Source organism: Pantherophis guttatus, chromosome 9 (assembly GCF_059756535.1).
Source record: "Pantherophis guttatus breed Tessera chromosome 9, ASM5975653v1, whole genome shotgun sequence".
NCBI lineage: Eukaryota > Metazoa > Chordata > Lepidosauria > Squamata > Colubridae > Pantherophis > Pantherophis guttatus.
The window spans coordinates 6,633,461-6,656,272 of record NC_142071.1 but is presented as its reverse complement, the minus strand read 5'-3'; the positions used below and the strand labels follow the sequence as shown (position 1 = coordinate 6,656,272).

Below are 22,812 nucleotides of genomic sequence, written 5' to 3'. Positions count from 1 at the left end.
TATCCATCCTGCCTTTACCTTTTTACTTGAATCAAGACAACCAACTTAATTGTCCCAGGAGAAACTATCAGACGTATCCCACTGATAGGAGTAAAAGTAACAGTAACGGAGTTGGAAGCGACCTTAGAGGACATCTAGTCCAACCCCCTGCTCACGCAGGAGACCTGTACTAGGGATTCAAACGACCGAACTGCCGACCTTTCTGACCGACAAGCTCAGTGTCTTAGCCACTGAGCCACCTAGTCAGAGTCACTAGTCACTTCCAAAAAGCTAGGAGGTCAAAACAAGGAGGTTGCTTCTTCTCTGGGACAAAATCTGCTCTTTGAAATAACCGTTCAGCCGAGATCAAAATGCCACCCTAAAAAAAAAAAAAGTATTTATTTGGAAAGATGCCGAAGATGGAGTTCTTCACTACTATAGTGATACTATGAGCGCTTGCCATCTGGGTTTCATTTTGACGCTGGTTTGGGGTTTCGGTTTTGAACTTATATTTTACTTATAATATCTACTGTGGACATTCTATATAGTATATTATATTTGCTAGCTATCAGGAGTCCTAGAAGATCCCGCTGAGTTGTAAGCAGTGGTCGGTTTCAAAAACTTTTACTACGGGTTCTGTGGGCGTGGCTTGGTGGGCGTGGCAGGGGAAGGATACTGTAAAATCTCCATTCCCTCCCCACTCCAGGGGAAGTTACTGCAAAATCCCCATTTCCTCCCGATCAGCTGGGACTTGGGAGGCAGAGAATAGATGGGGGCGGGGCCACTCAGAATTTTTACTACCGGTTCTCCGAACTACTCAAAATTTCCGCTACCGGTTCTCCAGAACTGGTCAGAACCTGCTGAAACCCACCTCTGCCTATAAGATAAATAAATCCACCCCCCCTCAAAAAAAACCCCCACATTTGATTCGACTCTGGATTCAGCTTTCCATCTCTCAGGATCTAGTTACGCATGAACACGCTATTCCAATGGACATTAACTAAGCCAGGGCCGTCTTAACAGCATTATGGGCCCTGGGCAAAGCAGTGTACTGGGGCCTCTATGACAACTACTCACAGGAATAAAAACGTAAATGGTCGCTAAAATTAAACACATATTTATTTTATTGGCACTTCCAACAAAATCGGTGAATCAACAATGAATCAACCTGATAAACATTTGAACAATACACGAATCTTGAAACACACAATAATACTAGTAAGCCATACCAGTTGCTGTATTTATATGATACAAGGCGCATTAAAGGGTTAACATACACAGATTAGTAAGTGGCCCCTATGCTCATTTACAAAAAAATTTTTATAAAAAAAATTGCTATTAAAAGCCTCTGACGATCCCAGCTGAGTTGCCTGATCGTCAGAGGCTTTTTTTTTTTTTACTTTTAAAAGCATTTTTTTCGGCAGAAGAGGTTAAAAATTAAAAAAAAGCCTGATGATTGCGCGGCTCAGCTGGGCATGGGGGGGAGGGGAGGGGCAGGGATGTTTGCTACCGGTTCTCCGAACCACCCGCCGCCATCGTTACCGGATCGGGCGATCCGGTCCGAACCGGGAGCATTTCACCCCTGCTCTTGACGCTAATTGCATCGTGTTCTAGATGACCAGAGACGGTTAATGACGGATCGAGGAATCAACTCTCTGGGTCACAATCCCCAAAACGACGATGTCGAAAAGGCAAAAAGTTTGGCTCCGACCCGTTGGCAGATCGAAGGAGCAGAGGGCACGCGGGAGACAAACAGTCACTTCTCTCTAGAATTTACTTCTGGACTCAATTAAAGCCGTTTCGGAGATTACGTGGCAGCCTGGATGCACCAATGTGTGTGTATAGTGTGTGTTTGTGTCCCATCATCTAGAACTGCCGAGGCAGCTGTTCTGGTTAGGGCAAGGAAGGTTGAGGGAAAACACCCACCACCCACCAAGTCCCACTCCGGCTTCAGCCTCTGGGTCAGCTACTGAACCTCAAGATAAAACAGACCAGGAAAATGTCAAGGCTGTAGGAGGGTCCCAGGATGAGGACCCAGATTGTGGGGGACAATAAGCTGACTTTGTATAAAAAAGAACACCGCTTGGGGGGGCCGAAAGCCCTACTAAGCAGGTATATACAAAAGTATGAAGGCTATTGCTTAACCCATTGTAAGCCGCCCTGAGTCTCCGGAGAAGGGCGGCCTATAAATCGAACCAATAAATAAATTAAATAAATAAATTAAATATTTGGGGGATGCCCAGAGCCACATTTGGTAACCCTGATGCGCTTCAATCCCAGCAGAGGGTCATTTGGTGACACGTTCGCGGCCCCAACAAGGCTTGGAGGCCGATATCCAGATGTGGCAAGAGTTAAAATAAAGGCAGTCCCTGAATCAATGGCCAACCCATAAATCATGATTAGCGGCTAAAGCTGGAAACGGCCAACCCCTAAATCATGATTAGCGGCTAAGCGAAAGCAAACACAGACAGCATTCGGGGAGGAACAGGCCATCCTTATTGCGCCATAACCGTGACTTGCTTCTTTTGGGGTTTCCCCCATCCTGATGGCTTATTAAACCACGATTGGTGGTTTAGCCTGTTGTACACCCACAACAACGGCTAGCGTTAGAAAAAGCCAGGCAGGCCAAACGGCCTCTCTCCCCATCTCCCTCTGGAATGAGACAAGAGGCGAGACGCCCCAGACACGCGTGTCATTTGCCCCACGCGTGTCACCCCGCTGCCAGTCGGTTGTTCACCGTTTTTTTTCTCTCTTTTACCGGACACGTAAACTGAACCCCCCTCCCGCTGAAAAAGAGGGGCTTGGCACCGAGGACCCCCCCCCAAAAAATCCCCAGGTGCAGCCCGGAGGTGCAAAACCCGCCTCTCCCCTTGCAAAGCGTCCCCAGCCCCATCCAGCGACCCCCCTCTCGACTGACACGTGTCTGCCTTGGCGGAACGTGTGAAAAGACCCCCCCAAGGGCAGCGCCTCTCCGCTTGCAAAGCGTCCCCAGCCCCATCCAGCGACCCCCCTCTCGACTGACACGTGTCTGCCTTGGCGGAACGTGTGAAAAGACCCCCTCCCCTCCCCAAGGGCAGCTGCTCCGACTTGCCTGAGACTCAGCGACTTGGTCTCCGCCTGCGCCGCCGTGTTGTCTTCGTCCTCCTCCTCCTCTTCTTCTTCCTCGGCCGGGCCCCTCTCCCCGTCGGCGTCCAAGGCATCCCGCTCGGGGTCCGGGGGTCCTCCGCCTCGCACGGCCGACCAGGTCCACTTGGCCCACTGGACGGGCGAGAGCAGCTGCCAGGAGGTGCTGAACGCCATCGGGCGGGGGAAGCGCTTCCAAGATGGAGAGGCCGGGCGGGTGGGCGAGCAAACGAGCTATTCGGAGCCGAGCCGGCGCGGATGCGGTCAGCCGTGAGCCATCGCTTCTCTCCCCGCCTTCCTCCGCCCCGCCTTGCCTTGCCTCGCCTCGCCTGGCCGCTGCCTCCGCCGCTGCTGCTTTCTCCCTCGGAGCTTCACTTGCTGCCTCTCCACGGAGGCGCGCCGGTAGGTTGCTCTCAGCTCGCTCTGCCCCCGGACACGCAAATCACCCCTCCCACGGGTGGTGGTGGGGGGAACTCCGGTTGGCTTGCCTGGTTAAAGGCGTGGGGAGGGGGATGGAGAAGAGGAGGAGGAGGAAGAGGAGGAGGAGGAGATCGTCCCCGCCCGGTCACTCCGTTCCCACGTTCGCGGCTCCTCCGGGCTGATTGCGCAAGGCGTGCGCGCTTCCTTTTCGCGTTTTTGCTGCCTTGCGAGTAGGTTAAACCACCCACCCCCCTCTTCCCCCACCAAACGCAGCTCCTTTTTGGAGTAAACCCGAATTAAGGGCTGACGAGGAGGAGAGGGGAACTGCAGGCAGAGTGGGTTACCCCGAGTTCTGGCGCACGAAGCCCCCCCCTTTTTTTTATTTATATGCCGCCCTTCTCCGGAGACTCAGGGCGGTTTACAGTGCGTTAAGCAATAGCCTTCATACTTTTGTATATTTATACAAAGTCAGTTTATTGCCCCCATAATCTGGGTCCTCATTTTAACTACCTTAGAAAGGATGGAAGGCTGAGTCGACCTTGAAAGGATGGAAGGCTGAGTCAACCCCTTCACATGTTACATTCAGGCGCAGGCTTAAAACGCATCCTTTCCCCACCCCTCCCTCTCCAAAGTACAGTAACCCCTACTGGGTGCCCCTAAAGGATGCCCCACACCAGCCGTCACCAATCGGTAGTCCCTGGACCACTGGTGGCCCTCGAGAAAATTTTGGTGGTCCTCAGAAAAATTCTTTGCATTTTTTTTTTTATATTGCAGCTAAATACTATTTATCTTTTTAAAAAAATTCATATGGTATCCTTACGGTTTATATTGATTGCTTCCTAATACGATTTGATTGCTTATTTGTACCCTATGACTATCATTAAGTGTTGTACCTTATGATTCTTGATGAACATATCTTTTCTTTTATGTACACTGAGACCATATGCACCGAAGACAAATTCCTTGTGTGTCCAATCACACTTGGCCAATAAAGAATTCTATTCTATTCTATTCTATTCTATTCTATTCTATTCTATTCTATTCTATTCTACTCTACTCTACTCTACTCTACTCTACTCTACTCTATTATTCTATTTTACTCTATTCTATCCTATTATTCTGTTTTATTATTCTATTTTATTCTATTTTATTCTATTCTATTCTATTCTACTCTATTATTTTATTCTATTCTGCTCTACTCTACTCTACTCTACTCTACTCTACTCTACTCTATTATTCTATTTTACTCTATTCTATCCTATTATTCTGTTTTATTATTCTATTTTATTCTATTTTATTTATTTTATTCTATTCTATTCTATTCTATTCTATTCTATTCTATTCTATTCTATTCTATTCTATTCTATTCTATTCTATTCTATTCTACTCTATTCTACTCTACTCTATTATTTTATTCTATTCTGCTCTACTCTACTCTACTCTACTCACCTCTACCCTACCCTACCCTACCCTACCCTACCCTACCCTACATTAATGGTGCACGGGATTTAAAATCATGAATTTAGTGGTCCCTGCAGTCCGAAAGATTGGTGACCCCTGCCCCAGACGAATGAAGTTGCTGTCGTCTTAGGGATGGGTGGCGAAATGCCCTTTATAGGAACGCTCTGGGGGGCTTGAAATCTGCCTGGATTTGGGCAATAGGTCAAGTAGTAAAAGTCGCAGGGAAGTAAAAGAGCCTTGGTAGTACAGTGGTCTAAGGCACCCTGTTATTAAGCTGGTTATTAAGACCAGCTGCCTGCAATTACTGCTGGTTCGAATCTCCCCAGGCTCAAGGTCGACTCAGCCTTCCATCCTTTCTAAGGTAGGTAAATTGAGGACCCAGATTGTGGGGGCAATAAACTGACTTTGTATAAATATACAAAAGGATAAAGGCTATTGCTGAGCACACTGTAAGCCGCCCTGAGTTTCCGGAGAAGGGTGGCATATAAATAAATAAATAAAAAAAGTATTGGGAAGACATGAAGGGAACAGCCAACCTACGAAGATTTTGAAATGCCTTTTTCTTCTGCAAATTCTGTTACAAATGGCAACTTTTATTCCAGGCCCGATTCTTGTTTTTTTTTTTAAAGTTGTGGGTAGGTTCCCTCAAACAGGAGGCGTCATCAATCATCTTTGGAGGTGCAGCAGTTGTGCAAAATCTGGCCACTTGGAAACTGCCTTTTTTAAAATCATGGTTCTTGGCCGACGCAGAAAGCAGCAACTGAACAGAAACTGCCTTTCCAACCCATCAAGAGCTTCTTTGGAAACCCTTGATTTTTCTGTATATTTAGTTCGGTTGCTACTTCCGTTGTGTCACTTCCTTCTGACATCACACCGCGTACTTCAGCCTCCTTGAGTAGCGAAGCGGATGCAAAGAACACACTCACCACCAACAGCTTAAAAACTCACAATTCAACTTCATGAGCTGAATTCAGTGTAGTTCAGAGGTCTCCAACCTTGGCAACTTTAAGCCTGGCGGACTTTAACTCCCAGAATTCCCCAGCCAGCTGGCTGGGGAATTCTGGGAGTTAAAGTCCTCTAGGCTTAAAGTTGCCAAGGTTGGAGACCCCTGATCTAGTTCACAAACCCTCATTTGATTCTATGCTGGCAGGATGTGGTTTCCTAACAGGACACACTGATGGATAAGATAACCACAAGGGCTCCGGGCACATCATCCGTTCTATCGAGAGGCATCAAGATTGTTGGTGGGGCTCAAATGTCTTGGGTAAGCTACATATCTCTGGAGCAATGTTGTCGTTGTTGTTGTGTTGTTTAAGTTTTTTTGTGTCCCTTGAAGGCTATCCTTCTAAACTGAACTTGGTGAACCTGAAGCTCTCTTGGCTTCGTTGCATTCAGGGTGGATTTGATTTAAATCGAGTTGATTTAAATCACAATTTAAATCATGATTTAAATCACTAGTAAAAAGGCTCGATTTAAATCAACTCGATTTAAATCATAATTTTTAAAGAGCAACTGTCAACTCTGCTACTCCTTTGACCCACTGTTGACTCACCGATAGTCCCAGTGTTGCAGAATATACAGCTTCATGCTATATAACTAAGCTCCATTTCATGCTGAATAAACTAAATTATTTATGTATCTTAAATAGAAAAACTATCTTACGATAGATTTTTACCCCAAAAGTTTTTTATTAAAATAAATTCGATAAAAATAAAAAAAAATCCGATTTAAATCAAAAAAATCCGATTTAAATCAAAAAAATCTGATTTTTTTGATTTTTTTAAAAAAAACCATTGATTTTTATCCACCCTGGTTGCATTCCAATGTTCAGAGCTTTACGCCTAGCAAGATCAGTTGACGGGAAGTGACAAAAAGAACTATAAAGGAGCCGCCATGATCCAGTGGTTAGAATGCAGTATTGCAGGCTAATTCTGCCGACTGCCAGCAGTTCAATCCTGACTGACTCAAGGTTGACTCAGCCGTCCATCCTTCCGAGGTGGGTAAAATGAGGACCCAGATTGTTGGGGGACAATAGGCTGACTCTGTAAACTGCTTAGAGAGGGCTGTAAAACACTGTGAAGCGGTATATAAGTCTAAGGGCTATTGCTATCCTTCCTTCCTCCCTCCCTCCCTCTCTTATTCCCTTTGTCATTCTTCTTTCTGGTGGCACAGTGGTTAAAATGCAATATTGCAGGCTAACTCTGCCCACTGCCAGGAGTTCGATCCTGACTGGCTCAAGGTTGACTCAGCCTTCCATCCTTCCGAGGTCGGTTAAATGAGGACTCAGATTGTCGGGAGGCAGTAGGCTGACTCTGTAAACCATTTAGAGCAGGGGTTTCAAACTGGCAACCCGCAGGCCAGATGTGTCACGTGTAGGCCACACCCACCCCGAATGGGGAAGACATCATGAAACGTCATGCTATGGTAACGTGACACTGCGACTTTGACACCAGTGATTTAGAGAGTGCTGTAAAGCACTATGAACCAGTATATAAGTGCTATTGCTAAGTTCTATTGCTATAAAGCAAATGAAACTTGAAAACTCTGGCTTACTTTTCTATTTACCCCAGGTTTTCACAATCTTGAAAATTTTAAGTCTAGTGGACCCCGACTCCCAGAATCCCCCAGCCAGATATATTGAAGTCCATGTGTCTTAAGGTTGGGAAACACTGCTCTACATAGCACTTATATACCGCTTCGTAGTGTTTTTACAGCCCTCTCTAAGTGGTTTACAGTCTCTTGCCCCCAACAATCTGGGTCCTCGTTTTACTCACCTCGGAAGAGTGGAAGGCTGAGTCAACCTTGAGCCTGGTGAGATTCGAACTGCCGAACTGCAGCTAGCAGTCAGCTGAAGTAGCCTGCAGTACTGCACTCTAACCACTGTGCCACCTCTACCCCGTTAAAGTACTGCCCGTTCTGTGCTGAAGACTGCCGGGACTGCCATCCTGCTACGCCAGGCTTCGCTTGCTGCCCATCTGCCATTCACAAGGGAGGAGGGGATTGTGGGGTGGGATATAAGGGGGTGTTAGCATGAGGAGAATCAAAAATTAACGCATTGTAAGCCACCCTGAGTCTCCAGAGAAGGGCGGCATATAAATCAATTTTTTTTAAAAAAAAAAGTACTTTCTGTGCCTTCCTGTGGGAGGTGCCAAGGTCACACTGTGGAATGCAGAACCATCCAGCCCTGCCAAGCCAGGGACTGTTGCCAAAACAATTCATTTGAATATAATTGGATGGTTAGAGCTAACCAAGGGAGAAATAGGGGGGAAAGTTAACCACATACTTTGAGCGCGAAAAGCTCAGATCCGTCTTTGCTTCTGTGTAACTGCTTGGCTTTAGCAAAGTGTACTTTTGTTAACAATGTATCCAAGAATCTTTCTTTTCTAACTGACAAAGTTGGGATGGCTGACAAGGGATTTCCTCTGAACAAAGCAAGAACGATGCTTGGCAGGAAGGTTTAGGAGCCAAAACTCTCTGGGTCTTTCAGCCAAGGTTGTCCTTGCTTTTCCAAACCCCCCTATGAGGACCCGCTACTTAAAAAGGATCCAGCATTTTGTGCCAAGAGAAAAGATTCGAACCGGACATTAGAGGGAACATGGATGTGCTTTCTTCTGCAGTGCAAAGGATGAAGGACAGCTCTTTAGCTGTCCTTTAGCTGCATGAAAATGCAGCTGAAATATTCCTACCGCTCTGGCACAAAGCTTGATTTGAGAGCAGAAGCAGGACAACAAATCCACCCAAGCCAAAAAAAAAAAAAAAAAAAGGAATTAAATGGACTGTTATTAATAAAAACACAGGGCAGATTTTTCTGGAGAGCGATGAACGTTGAGGCAAGTTTTGAGGTGGCTTGCAAAAAAAATCTCCGGCCAAATGAAATTAAAACAACAGATTTATCAAATGGACTAACAAGGAAACACAGACACTATCAAGCTGACATGCTGCATTTACCAAACGCAGGAATTGTTTTTCTTAAAAATAATTTAGCATTAAAACAGGAGGTCCATCTTTAGATCTCTGGGCAGTCCTTGACTTAAAACCATTCGCTTAGCGACTGTTCAAAAATCGCGGCGGCACTGAAAAAAGTAACTTATGATCGGTCCTCGCACTTATGACCGTTGGAGCATTCCCGCAGTCACGTGATCAAAAGGCAGGTGCTTGGCAAACAGCGTGCAATTGCTACAATGGAAGCCTCCTGGGATCATGTGATCCCCATTTGAGACATTTTCACCTGGTTTCTGACGAGCAAAGTTAATGGGGGTAGCTGGATTCACTTAGTAACCACATGATTCATTTAACAACTATGGGGATTTATTTAACAACCGTGGCAAAAAGAAAGGGGGGCATATAATTGGTGATGACTCCGTTAGCTTGCTTAGCAACAGAAATTCTAGTCCCAGTGTGGACATAAGTTGAACACTACCCGTTTCCTGAATATGGTAATGAGACAAAGTTTTTTTTTTTCCTGGAATCTTTCTTTTGCAGGAGAGGGGATCATTTTAAATTTAGAATCATCTTCCTTTTGGACAAATGCAGGTAATGTCTGCAAGAAAGAATAGCCTGTATTGAAACCATTTTCCCCCCCTCTTCTGCACCACTATATCTGCTGCGAAATTTCGGGGAATTCTGCGAGAAATGCAGAGCAAAGCATCTGACTTCATTGGGCCCTGAGGCTAGTCAGGTTAATATTTAAATGAAACAGCATCAGGTTGTTCCAGCACTAGAAGCTAGCTGGGGAATTAATGTCCCGATAAAAGAGAATATTTATACCTCAGGGTTGAACTGTAGTGTCCTTGGTGAGGGTTTTTTTTTCCCCCAGACGTTTCATTACCAAACTAGGTAACACCATCAGGGCACTGAAAAACCAAACAGCTCTGAATTAAATGTACAAACACTTTAAAGCAGTGGTGAAATCTAAAATTTGTTACTACCGGTTCTGTGGGCGTGGCTTGGTGGTGGTGGGGTAATGTGACTGGGTGGGCGTGGCCATTTTTTTTTTTTTACTTTTAAAACCATTTTTTCTACAACCTCTTTGGTGAAGAGGTTGTAAAAAAATGCTTTCAAAAGGCTCTGACGATCCCAGCTGAGTTGCCTGATCGTCAGAGGCATTTCAACGAAAAAAAGCCTCTGCAGATAAGGCAACTCAGCTGGGATCGTCAGAGCTTTTTGAAAGCATTTTTTCTACAACCTCTGAAGAGTATATTTACTCTGAAGAATAAACCTTTTCTTTCAGAGGGGCTGCTCCCTCCCACCAGAATAAATAGTGTCCGTTCAAAATTAAGTGCTGGCAATAACGAGATTAATTATTTTAGATACGGCGTTTGTTCAACCAAACTTGCCTCTGGGATAATGATATTGGCCTATTTCAAAGGGCCATGTTGGAATGACTTCAAATATGAGAAGCTACTGAAATATTTCAGCTACACGAAGGCCACAAGGCACTATCTAAGAAGTCCGAGGAAAGCTGCAGGCAAATTTTGGTTGTGGTTCATAGGGAACACAGCTGGGGTGTTTTTTTCCCTGCCGGCCAGCTGTTTAGCTAGCTCTCCACAAGAAAACAGGACATGGGTTTCCTGCTGCTGTGGGAAGTGAGAATCTATACTCCTGAGGGATTTCAGGAAGGAAAGCCTTTCTGCCCTTCCAAGCAACTCTGAAAAATATTTCTGGTTTCCTACAATCCAGGTTGTAGGAAAAGAGAAGAATTGTTGTGTACTTGTTGTGGCCTGTCGGCCACCGGCCCCTCCAGCAGCTGAATCAAATGAGGAGATGATGTGGGAGTCAGGGTCGGCATTAAGGCAACTTGACAGCTCCGAGGGGGAAGTAGGAATGGAGCTGGCAGAGAGAGAGAGACAGAGGTGGAGCCTGGGCCGTCCGTCAGCCCTCAGATGGAGAGTCAACAGCCCCCAAGTCTGAAGGTGGCTGATGAGGAAGGAGGAGGAACAGCTGGCTCCAGTGTCTGACACACGGATGAGCAGAAGGCAGAGGAGAGGAGAGCAGTGGAAATCTATGGGCCGGTCCTTGGGACGGAAGAGCCACCAATGCTAGCGAAGCCCCACCTTAACTCTGGGGATAAAAGGCAGGGGGCGGAGATGAATAGATGTGACAGACAACTATTCATCTTCCTGTTCTGTCCCCATCTCACACACACACACAAACAGACAGCCGGGGGTTAAATAAACTGGCAGACAAGCAATTCTTCTAATAAGATGCTTGGCAGCAACCCAGTAGCTGCTTGCCAAGAACTTTTACTCAATAAACAAAATACACACAGTCAAGAATTGTCCATTTCGTAAAATAAATCCAAGGCCGATAATGTTGTTTCCACAGATGCAATGTGACTCGATAGTAGTTAGTTTTGTCCATCACAGAGTCTGAATGGCCACCTCACCCCCTTTTATACCCTGTGGGGTCTGGTCCAGTGACTCAGCCCAATCTCTGGCACGCCTTTTCTTCTGTTGCGCGCGCTTATCTCTGTGACGCTGCCGAGGATCCAGCCAAGACTCATTACCCTCATCAGTGTCCACCTGTGGCTGCGTGGACGTGCTTGGCCCCGGCCCTATCTCTTGCCCTTCGGCGGACACCAAAGGCATTGCCAGAGAGGAGGGTCCTGGAGAGGGAGGCCTTGCCAACTCCTCTCCTTCACTCTTGGAGTCCTCTCCTGCCGATGACACAGGCTCAGGTAACGGAGCCACAACACTTCCTGCTGGACAGACTTGTTAACCTGCAGTGAGAAACTTTTTGCCAGGGCTGCTGGTGCTCCTAATAAAGGAATCATCAATTTAACTACAGAGTGTTTGTCATTTTCAGGGAGCTGGGTCAGAACATTATTATTCCCTCCATGCAGGAAGGTATCTTAACATTCACACTTGGAATACTGTGTTTAGTTCTGGTCAGCACAATACAAAAAAGATGCTGAGGTTCTAGAAAATGTCCAGAGAAGAACAACAATGATGATTAGAGGTCTGGAAGCTAAACCGCAGGTATGTCTAGCCTATCGAAGAGAAGGTTTAGTGGGGATATGATCATTGTCTTCCAGTACATGATGGGATGTCACAGAGAAAAGGGGATTGACATTCTCTAGGACAGGGGTCCCAAATGCCTGGTCTGTGGACTGGTCCATGTAGCGGTGGGTTTCGGATTATCTTACTACCGTGTTTCCCTGAAAATAAGACTGGGTCCTATATTATTTTTTGCTCCAAAAGATGTATTAGGGCCAGTGGTAAAATCCAAATTTTTTTACTACCGGTTCTGTGGACGTGGCTTGGTGGGCATGGTGTGGCTTGGTGGGTGTGGCAGGGGAAGGATGCTGCAAAATCTCCATTCCTTCCCCACTCCAGGAGAAGGATATTGCAAAATCCCCATTCCCAACCCACTGTGGGGCCAGCCAGAGGTGGCATTTGCCGGTTCTTTGAACTACTCAAAATTTCCGCTACCGGTTCTCCAGAACCTGTCAGAACCTGCTAGATTTCACACCTGATTAGGACTTATTTTCTGGTTATGTCTTATTATTGGGGAAATATGATACTAATTGTGTCTTTCTGGCTGATGATCTTAACTGGGGCTTATTTTTGGGGTAGGCAAAATATTATGAGCATCCTGAAAAGTTATCCTAGGACTTATTTTCTGGTTGGGTCTTATTTTTGGGGAAACAGGGTACCAGTTCACTGCGCACACGCCTGGCCTTCCATGTATTCACTTTGCTCATGTTGTGGTCCGCTGCTCTAGCACACCAGAGAGCAGAGAAAGAAGTAAGGGCTGGAATCTTGTTAAAGAGAGATCCAGCCGAGAAATATGGATAAATTTTCTGACAGTGAGTATAATTACTCAATGCAATAGCTTGCCTCCTGCAGTGTGGGTCCTCCATCACTGGAGGTCTTCAAGAAGAGATTGGACAACCATTTGACCCAGATAGTGTAAGGTCTCCTGCCTTGAGCAGGGAGTTGGACTAGAAGACCTTGGCCTTCTCAAGATACATTCTTCTTCTTCTTCTTGTGCCACATTCATCATCGGATGTTGGCAATCTTATTTTTGTCAACAGCCGCATGAAAAAGTGCTGCTGAGTTTTGTCCAAATTGGTCCCTTAGGTTTTGAAGCCATGATGTTCTTCTTCTGCCTGGACCTCCTTTGCCTTCAATCTTTCCCTGGAGGATTAAGTGAAGGATGCTGCATTTTTCTGGGTGTCGCATCACATGTCCAAAATATTCTAAGTTTCACTTCTTGATGGCTTCGATGGTTTTCCTTGGCTTTCCCAGGTGGTTTATCACTTCCTCATTTGTGATTTTGTTAACCCAATTTATACATAACAACCGCCTGTAAATCCACATTTCAAATGCTTCTAGTCCCTTCAAGTGGCTTTCTGTCCGAGACCAACTCTCCACTCCGTAGAGCAGAATAGAAAACATGTAACATATGACAAGCCTGATTTTCAATCTTAGACTTATGTCGTGACTGCAGAAGACCTTTTTCGTTTTGAAGAATGTTGTTCGAACTTTCTCTATCCTTGTCTTTACTTCACTGATCGTGTCCCAGCTTTCATGTAAATTAAAACCGAGGTATGTGATCCTTTCGACTTTTTCTAGTGGTATTCCTTCTGAATTTATCAGTGGTAAATTAATGGGTTGTTTGCTGATGACCATGATCTTGGTTTTTGAGGTGTTAAGCTTCAAGCCGTTATTTTTCAGATATTTCTGTTGATGAGGAGCTGAAGGTCTTCATGCTTACTGGCAAGCAGATCTGTATCATCAGCATATCCTAAATTGTTGATCTGAACACCGTTTACTTTGAGACCAGTGTTTTCCAATGCTTCGTTGAAAATTGACTCAGAGTAGATATTAAACAAGATACATAAACAACTTCAACTCCCTGAAAGCATGTTGGCTGGGGAATTCTGGGAGTTGAAGTCCATATAAAAGGACCAAGGTTGAGAAACGTTGATGTAGAGTCTTCGTAGAATATTAAAACATTCAAATAAGGCAATCTTGCTTTCAGAAGAAAAAATCTCATTGTGTACAATCAAACTAAAGAGGTTTTTTATCCACAACCAAGGGAAACTTTCTTCTGTGTATCCTTTCTTTATAAATTCTACCCCTATCCCAACTCCCACTGTGAGACTAAATTTTTATTGGATAATCCATTTTACATTCTTCTCCTATTAACCAGTAGGGCTTTGAAAAGTCATTTACATTTTTTTTTTAAAAAAGGACAAATTCTATAACAGAATCCACAGGATTCATTAGCATCAGTATGCATAGCAATTACTGCTATATTTGGAGCGTATCTTGATTTCAACCAACTTCTGAATATTATTACTGCATGCTATTCAACTGAACAGTTTGGAATGTGAAGACAAAGGAGTTCAGAGGCCTTTGTTCATTTTATATCAGATCACATTAGTGTTGTGGTCAACCAGCAGCCTACGGAGCTGGCAGCCGAGTCGGACAGTGAGGAGGCTGGGGAGGAACATGGACCAGTCCTGGAGTCTGGGGAAGGCTCGGACGAGGGTTCTGCGTCAGAGGCAGAGATGGGGCCAGGGCCATCTGGGAGTGATGCACGGACTCCAGATCCTCCAGAGGCGGACAGCAGAGAGGCAGAGGAACAGGAGGAGCCTGTTCCTAGTGTGCACATGCACAGAGCTGCCAGAAGGAAAAAGCAGCTGAAGCAAAAAGGACGACTCAGGAGTAAGGCCAGAAGATGATTGGCCACTCCCATAAGCCTTAAAAGAGCAGCAACGAGCTGTTGGGTTCTTTGTAGAAAAGCAATGTTGATTCCAGTGCTTCTTGTCAGCATCTCTTGAACTTTGTGGGGGTTTTGCCAAGAAAAGCCTTTGGCAGGTTGCCAAAGACATTAAAAGTTGGTGATAAGGCCGACGGACTGGTTATGAAGAATTTGTTTTGGACTAAGCTGAGAATGAATTCATTCTCAGCTGTTTTAATAAAATAAGTTTGTTCAGGACTGTTTGGTAATCACTAGGGCCTCGGTCACAACAATCAGATCACATTAGTATTGAAATGAGTCTTTGCCAGGAGCAATGCAAAGGCCCAACAAGAAAAAAATTATTTAGCAAGAACAAAGAATAAAAGACAGGGAGTGACTCGTGATCAACGGGAACTGTTAGATAAGGTGTAGGCAGCGTTCTGGAAAGTGAGGCAAGAAATCTCTCAAACTATGCTGAATAAAATCTGTACTTTTTCTGTCTCCACTTGATAAAAGAAAATGAGCTTTCAAAGGAGAACTTGGGAGTTCTTATGGGTGAAGAGTGGGTTTCTTGTCTTTATTTAGAAGTGAAGTGTCAGGTTCAAAGAATCAAGACCATCGCTGCAATTCAAAGATTGATGGCTCAAGAATACACAGAATTCTGATACACAGAATCTGGTCAACTAAGGTCCAGTATTAAATTGGCACCAGATAAGAGTCAACGGAATTCAGGAGGAGTTGGACTTGGGAGTTCTTGTGGGAACGCAATGACCCTAAGCTGATGATGCACTTAACTCTATCCCCAGCTCTCCCTCTACATCACCGGTGTCAAACTCGATTGTGTCACGTGACGTTTTGTGAGCTTTTTTGCCTTTGCAGACCCAGGGTGGACATGGCCTGCGTGTGACACATCCGGCCCATGGAGCGCCAGTTTGACACCCCTGTCCTACATGAAATGACCCAAGGGTGATGCATCACTAGCTTGACAGGGAAAGTTTTCTTATGGGACTTCTCAGAATTGGAAGTGCAGATCTCAGAGAACCTTCAAAAATATGTACTAGAACAGGGGTCTCCAACCTTGGCAACTTTAAGACTTGTGGACTTCCTAGCTGGTTGAGAAATTCTGGGAGTTGAAGTCCACAAGTCTTAAGGTTGCCAAGGTTGGAGACCCCTGTACTAGAAAGTACCTTGCTCTACCTTTATTGATAAAATAAGCTAAAAAACAAACAAACACTACTGAGAATTATTATTTTTTTTAGAAAGTCATTCTAATACGTCAGAGAAACAGAAATCTCTTTGATGGGGAAAAGAAACTTCAGGACCTCTGATGACTAATTGTAACAAATGCACATTTTATGAATATACAGAGATGCTATTGTCTTGCTTTCTTTTTTCCATGTGGAAATTGTTGGACGGATCATATCAGTACTATTTGAATCTCATTCATTGGACTTCGTTCTCCAAAAAGAATTGGCATTCTCAGTCAAGTAAGTTTATTACAGTCAAAGACCAGAGACCAGAAAAAAAAGTTAGAAACACCCAAGGAATATCCAATTAAAAATTCTAGAATAATAAATAACAGATAAAATCAGGGGTGGGCTGCTGGGGGTTCGCAGGAGTTAGGGAGAACCTCTAGCTAAGATTCTGTGCAGTTCGGAGAACCCCCAAATCCTACTCCTGACTGGCCCCGCCCACCCTGCCCCTCCCCTCCCAGGAGTCAGGTAAGCGCAGGGCGCACACAGAGGCTCGGGGAGGGCAAAAAATGGGCCTACTGGAAGATTCTGGCCTCCAGAGGGCCTCCAGAGCCTGGGGAGGCTGTTTTTGCCCTCCCGGAGGCTCGAGGAAAGCCTTTGGAGCCTGGGGAGGGCAAAAACGCCCCCCCACTGTGGTGCAGGAAGCCAAATAGGCCACGCCCACCCACCAACCAGGCAGAGAGCCCCTTGCTACAATGAAATCCAAGCCCACCCCTGGATAAAACCTGTGTTAAAATCACAATTTGGCATCCAATCTGTCAGTTATTAGTCACTTGAAGATATGTGGTCTTCAACTTCCAGAATTCTGGGAGTTGAAGCCCACACATCTTCAAGCTGCCAAGCCTGAAAAACATTGCCCCAAATGTCTTCACTGGGAAATAACTGTATTTGCAAAGCCTGCAGTTGATCTCTTGGTGACTTAACTGGAATGGGTCAAAGTGCACTTCTGAAGTTTTTAAGAGATAAGAGGTGAGATATGGGAAGAAAAGATCTTTTGTGGTAGTATCAGAGAAGGTGATAAGTTCTTGAAATTGTACTTGTGATGCAGATGCTGAAGTAAAGAACACACACACAAAAAAAGGCTATCCCGTGTAGAGAATCTCAACTCCCAGAATTCCCTAGGCAGAATGAAGGATTCTGGGCAATGAAGCCCATACCTCTGGTGGGTGTCCAGGTTGGGGAAGAAACATCTGCTGGGACTGCTTTTGTGTCCCATTTTTGGGTCTTTTTCCAGGTCTTTTCCAGCCTTTTTCTGGCCTGTTTTCAGGGCTTTTTCTGGCCTGTTTTTGGAGCTTTTTTGGCCCGTTTCTGAGGCTTTTTTCGGCCTATTTTTTCAGTTTTTAAGCCCATTTTCAAGGCTTTTTTCGGCCTGTTTTCAAGGCTTTTTTCAGCCCTTTTTTCAGAAAAAATGAGCCAAAAAAAGCCTCGAAAACAGGCTGAAAAAAGGCCCGAAACAGCCCCCCCCAAAAAGGCCCGAAAAAAGCCCTGAAAACGGTGCGTGCAGAGGCCAAAAAATGGCCAGTGGGTTGGCAGAGCTTTGACAATATTCGGTCTATAAAATGCACCGACATTTTCACCCCCTTTTGGGAGACAAAAAAGTGCATCTTAACAGTCCGTAAAATACAGTATTTATAAAAACAATAAAGTGGGAATACAAAGAAAATTAAAAAATACAAATTCTACACTAAGCACGGCTCGCAGTAGAGGGAGCTTTGAGGCAGCTTTTCCAAACAAAAGGATGCCAGAGAGGAAAACGGTCTCCTTGCCAAAGCCAGGAGCCAGACTGCAAAACCTTGAGCCTTAAAGAATCAGACTTTTAAGCATCTGCAGCCCTGACGTACCTCCGCTGGCAGGAATATTGCACAGGCAGGGTTTTTTTTTTAAATTTTTTTGAAGGGTGGTTTGCTGTAACCTTGGTTACATAACATTTTTGACCGTTGCTAAGAAACCTGGAGGAGGAAGAGGCCCTGATGTGGCAAGGAATCAAGCAATTCCGTTACCATCAAGGATTTTTCAAGATGTAGTACTAATGATCCAAGAATGGTCCAACTGACAATGCACAAGGCTCAGTAGTCCTGACAATTTATTAAATAGGAAGACGTTTGCACTGTGCAAAAATCCCCGTTGGCTGGTATTTCCCCCTAAACAGGCGAGAGATTTTATTCCTGCTAGCTCAGGGGTTTCAAACTCGATTTCACAGAGGGTCACATCAGGGTTGTGTTTGACCTCGGGGCTGGGGGCCGGGTGGGCATGGCGAGCTCGACGTCACTCGTGTCAGGGGTGCCTGTGATGGGCTGGGGGGGGGATCCATTGTCTCCAGCGGAGGAAGGCAAGACCAGGGAGAGTGCCAAACCCTTGTCCTCCAGAGCAGGGGACTCCAACCTTGGCAACTTTAAGACTTGTGGACTTCAATTCCCAGAATTCCTCAGCCAGCTGGCTGAGGAATTCTGGGAATTGAAGTCCACAAGTCTTAAAGTTGCCAAGGTTGGAGACTCCTACTCCAGAGGAGCCTCCCCATCCTTCTCAGGGCACGCGGAGGACCCCCAGATGGCGACGCAGGCTGTCGAGAGCCCTAGGCAGAGGAGGGCAAACACCCAGCCCAACCCTCAAGCTCCCAGGGCACCGGTACCCCACAGTCCTGAGCTCCGTTTTCAGCTGCGATGGCCTCCTGCAGCGCTCTACCAGCAGGAACGGAGCGCTGCCTTCCCAAGCTCTGTTTTCGCTAGCAGAGCGCTGCAGGAGGCTGTCGTAATAGCAATAGCACTTATTATATGTCCCTTCACAGTGTTTTATAGCCCTCTCTAAGTGGTTTACAGAGTCAGCATATCAACTATCTGGGTCCTCATTTTACCGACCTTGGAAGGATGGAAGGATGAGTCAATCTTGAGCCGGTGAGACCCGAACTGCCAAACTGCTGGCAGCCGGCAGTAAGCAGAAGTAACCTGCAGTACTGCATTCTAACCACTGTGCCACCGCGGCTCTTCACCGCAGTCGAAGCTCCATTTTTGGTGGCAGAGGCATCGCAGGCTGGTCCTTTGATGTTTCCAGGGTGGTCCCACATGCCACATCTAAGCACCCCACAAGCCGGGTCTCGAGTTTGATACCCCTGTGCCAGCTTGAAGTATCACCAGTGTCCGTCCTGCAAATTCTTTTGCAAAAAGCCGCACAAATAACTACCAAAAATCAGAAAACCTTCTGGCTGCTAACTTTCATGCCAGAATTGGCAAAGATGTCAGCAGCTCTGTTAGGAGGACACAGGTTAGTCCAGAGGATAAATGGCACCTGAGTACTTGGTCCTCGATGGACCAAAGTACGAAAACAAACAAGGGGTTTTCTTAGTGAATTTGCCTTCTGATATCAAGGATGAACAGCTTATGTGTCCCAAAGGTTTTTTTTCCCCCTTAATCACACCAGAAACAATTAAACTCTAAATCACAGATCGGTTCAAAAATGGCCCTTCTGATGTTTTAGCTGCCTGGTTTTCCAAACCTATTGCTTAGATAGTCACATCCTACTTAAAGATCTCTAGATTGTTTACATTGGCATCCTTCAGTCTCAAGAGACGATGGTATCGTGCGCTGGAAAGAGGTCCTAAAACAGCATCTGGTGTGCCTAAAAAGGCCAATTGGAGAGTGGCAATCCCTTCCACACGGAGGGCAGATATATTCTGTCCCCTGCCCAGCCCTCAGAGTTCGCTGGTTCCGGGACTGTCTCTTTGCCTCAGCCTGCCGAACAAGTGTCTCTTCGAATTGGAGAAGTCCATGCTGCGTCTTTAGCCTCCAAGCTGAACGATCGGAGGTCAAGGTTTCCCAGTTGTTAATTAATTAATTTTTTTTTAATTTGATTTATATGCCGCCCTTCTCCAGAGACTCAGGGCGGCTTACAATGCGTTAAGCAATAGCCTTCATACTTTTGTATATTTTATACAAAGTCAGCTTATTGCCCCCACAAACTGGGTCCTCATTTCACCTACCTTAGAAAGGATGGAAGGCTGAGTCAACCTTGAGCCTTGGAGAGATTCGAACCAGCAGAAATTGCAGGCAGCTGTGTTAATAACAGGGTGCGTAGACCACTGTGCTATCAAACTTCTATACCGCCCTTCTCCTTTCGGACTCAGGGCGGTGAACAGCCAAAATAAAAACATTTATACATAACGTTACAGTTAAAAATAGATTTAAAATAATTAAATAAATTTGGCCCGTAATTTAAAACTTGTCAATTTAAAAATCCGTATCAAATTTTAAAACCAACCATAAAATCAGGACAGACCGGCTAACTGAAAAAAATAAGTTTTTAGGGCCCGACGAAAAGTCCGGAGGTCGGAGATCACTCGTATCTCTGGGGGTAGATTGTTCCAGAGGGCAGGTGCCACCACAGAGAAGGCTCTCCTCCTGGGGGTCGTCAGCCGGCATTGTCTGGCCGACGGCACCCTGAGGAGGCCCTCTCTGTGGGAGCGAACTGGCCGGTGGGAGGCAATTGGTGGCAGAAGGCGGTCCCGTAAGTACCCCGGCCCTAAGCCATGGAGCTCTTTAAAGGTGGTCACCTTTAATGTTAATGTCCATTCCCAGGGCCTTTAGATCCCTCTTGCAGATATCCTTATATTGCAGCTGTGGTCTCCCTCTGAGACGCTTTCCCGGCACTAATTCTCCATACAGGAGATCTTTCGGAATCCGACCATCGGCCATTCTCACGACATGCCCCAGCCAGCGTAGACGTTGCTTTTTCAATAGTGTATACATGCTAGAAATCCCAGCACGTTCCAAGACTAGATTGTAGATTGTAAAGACACTGATTTAAAGGAAATGGAACTTTCTTTTGCTCTGAAATCATGGCTTGGTTGCCAGGAGACAGCCAAGAAGGAAGGCTAGAAACAAAGGACCAAGCGGAGGCATCTGTTTTGTGAAAGGCAGGATGTGATCCAACCAAAGGCATAAAAAGAGTAGGAAGGAGAAACAGGAAAAAGAGGAAACAGAATATTACTTAGTGTCAGGTTTCAATGCTATCTCAAAATAAATGAATTTCCAAACTGCCGATCTTTGAGGAAATTTTCTCTTTATTGAGCATAGCGATCTGATCCTGGTCAGTCGCGGTCAGTACTGACCTTTACCCCCCAATCCCTCCCTTTCCAATCCCTAATTCTCTGTTTCTCATTGGCTATCTTCCAAGCCACTTTCCTCATCCCTTCTTCGTCAGATCACAGGAATGTCTCCCCCCTCCCATCTCCGAGGAGACAGAATCTTCAAAGGAATTAAGTAGGCAAAAGTTCAAGCTTCTCCTCTCTTTATATATGTCAGTGCTGGGACGCTGACACTTAGTGTGGGAGAAATGGTATGAATGGTTGGGGGAGAGAGATAAAAGGGAGGGAAAAATTAAATAACGGTAGAAATAGGAGTTGAAGTATAATTGTTAATATGAGGAAACAAAAATTGTAGAAATGAAAGTGGGTCCACGGGTATTGTTATGTATATATGGAAATAAACAAAGTTTAGAAGTATATGTATACTTGATATAGTAGAAATAAGGGAGGGGAAAAATGTATAACTATGACATTTTTGTCGGATGCGAAATTGTTGAAACAGAAAAAGTGTTAAAGCTTTCCTTTTGTTTATTTAAAAAAAAATATTTAATAATTAAAAAAAAAAAAAAAAGAGTAGGAAGGAATGCACCCAGCTATCTCCTGTCTACAGAAATGGCTTTCGCTTTGCTGACGTTTAGCAACTGAGTGCAAAAGGAATTCTAACAAGGATTTGCATGGAAAGAACAGAAAGGACTTGTTAAAGTGGATCCATCCCGATTCAAGCTTGTAATCTTGGCAACCATCTTTCTGTAAGGTCCAAAGATGCCTCAGTTACCACTTCAGTTCTACCTATTCTTCAGTTCTTCTATTCAATTCAATACTACCAATTCAATGTAGAGAAAAATAAAGTCCTATGCTTAGTAAGAAAAACCAAAAGTACACATATAGACTGGGTGAAACCAGGCTTAATAGCAGTAACTGTGAAAGGGATCTTGGAGTCTTAGTGGACAACCAGCTAAATATGAGCCAGCAGTGTGTGGCAGCAGCCAAAAAAGCCAATGCAACCCTAAATTGCATTAACAGAGGAATACAATCAAGATCAAGTGAGGTACTAATACTGATCTATAAAACCGTAGTAAGACCACACCTAGAGTACTGCATCCAGTTTTGGTCACCACACTACAAAAAAGATGTGGAGACTCTAGAAAGAGTGCAGAGAAGAGCAACCAGGATGATGAGGGGACTGGAGGCTAAAACATACGAAGAACGGTTGCAGGAACTGGGCATGGCTAGTCTAGGGAAGAGAAGGACCAGGGGAGACAGGATAGCATCTTCCAATATTTGAGGGGCTGCCACGGAGAGGAGGGGGTCAAGCTATTTTCCAAGGCACCAGAAGGCCAGACAAAGAATAATGGATGGAAACTGAACCAGGAGAGATTCAATCTGGAAATAAATTTTTCTGAGAGTGAGAACAATCAACCCATGGAACAGAAGTTGCCTTCGGAAGTTGTGGGAGCTTCATCCCTGGAGACTTTTAAGAAAAGATTGGACTGCCATTTGTCAGAAATTGTGTAGAGTTTCCTGCTTAAGCAGGGGGTCAGACTAGATGACCTATAAGGTCCCTTCCAACTCTGTTAATCTGTTAAAAACCACTTCATTTTAGCAGCTGTGGGAAGTGCTGGTTGTGCAAAGTTTCAGTGAAATTGTGTGCCGGGGGCGGGAGGGGAGGCATCTTGCTTCTCTGGAAAGAGATCCTGGAGCAAATTACAAATAGTGTAGATTCCTCAGGTGCTACTTTATGTCGATGAGGAATTGTTGCATTTCAATGTTTGTTTGTTTTTTTTTTCTTTTCAAGGCAACAGTGCGGCA

General features: G+C 45.2%; 1 protein-coding gene across 7 annotated transcripts in view; it reads right to left on the bottom strand.

The window, feature by feature from the left end:
- The window catches only part of TACC1 (transforming acidic coiled-coil containing protein 1), a 98,841-nt gene that overhangs the window by 66,174 nt on the left and 9,855 nt on the right, over positions 1-22,812 (bottom strand). For 4 of the 7 annotated variants that reach the window (XM_034432937.3, XM_034432939.3, XM_034432938.3 and 1 more), the window contains exon 1: positions 3,071-3,894. The exons of the other annotated variants lie outside the window; for them this stretch is intronic. In XM_034432937.3, coding sequence (XP_034288828.2) covers positions 3,071-3,279 — 209 coding nt within the window. In that variant the 5' untranslated portion in view covers positions 3,280-3,894. Of the gene's footprint in view, positions 1-3,070; positions 3,895-22,812 lie in introns of those variants that run through there. 7 annotated transcript variants of the gene reach the window in all.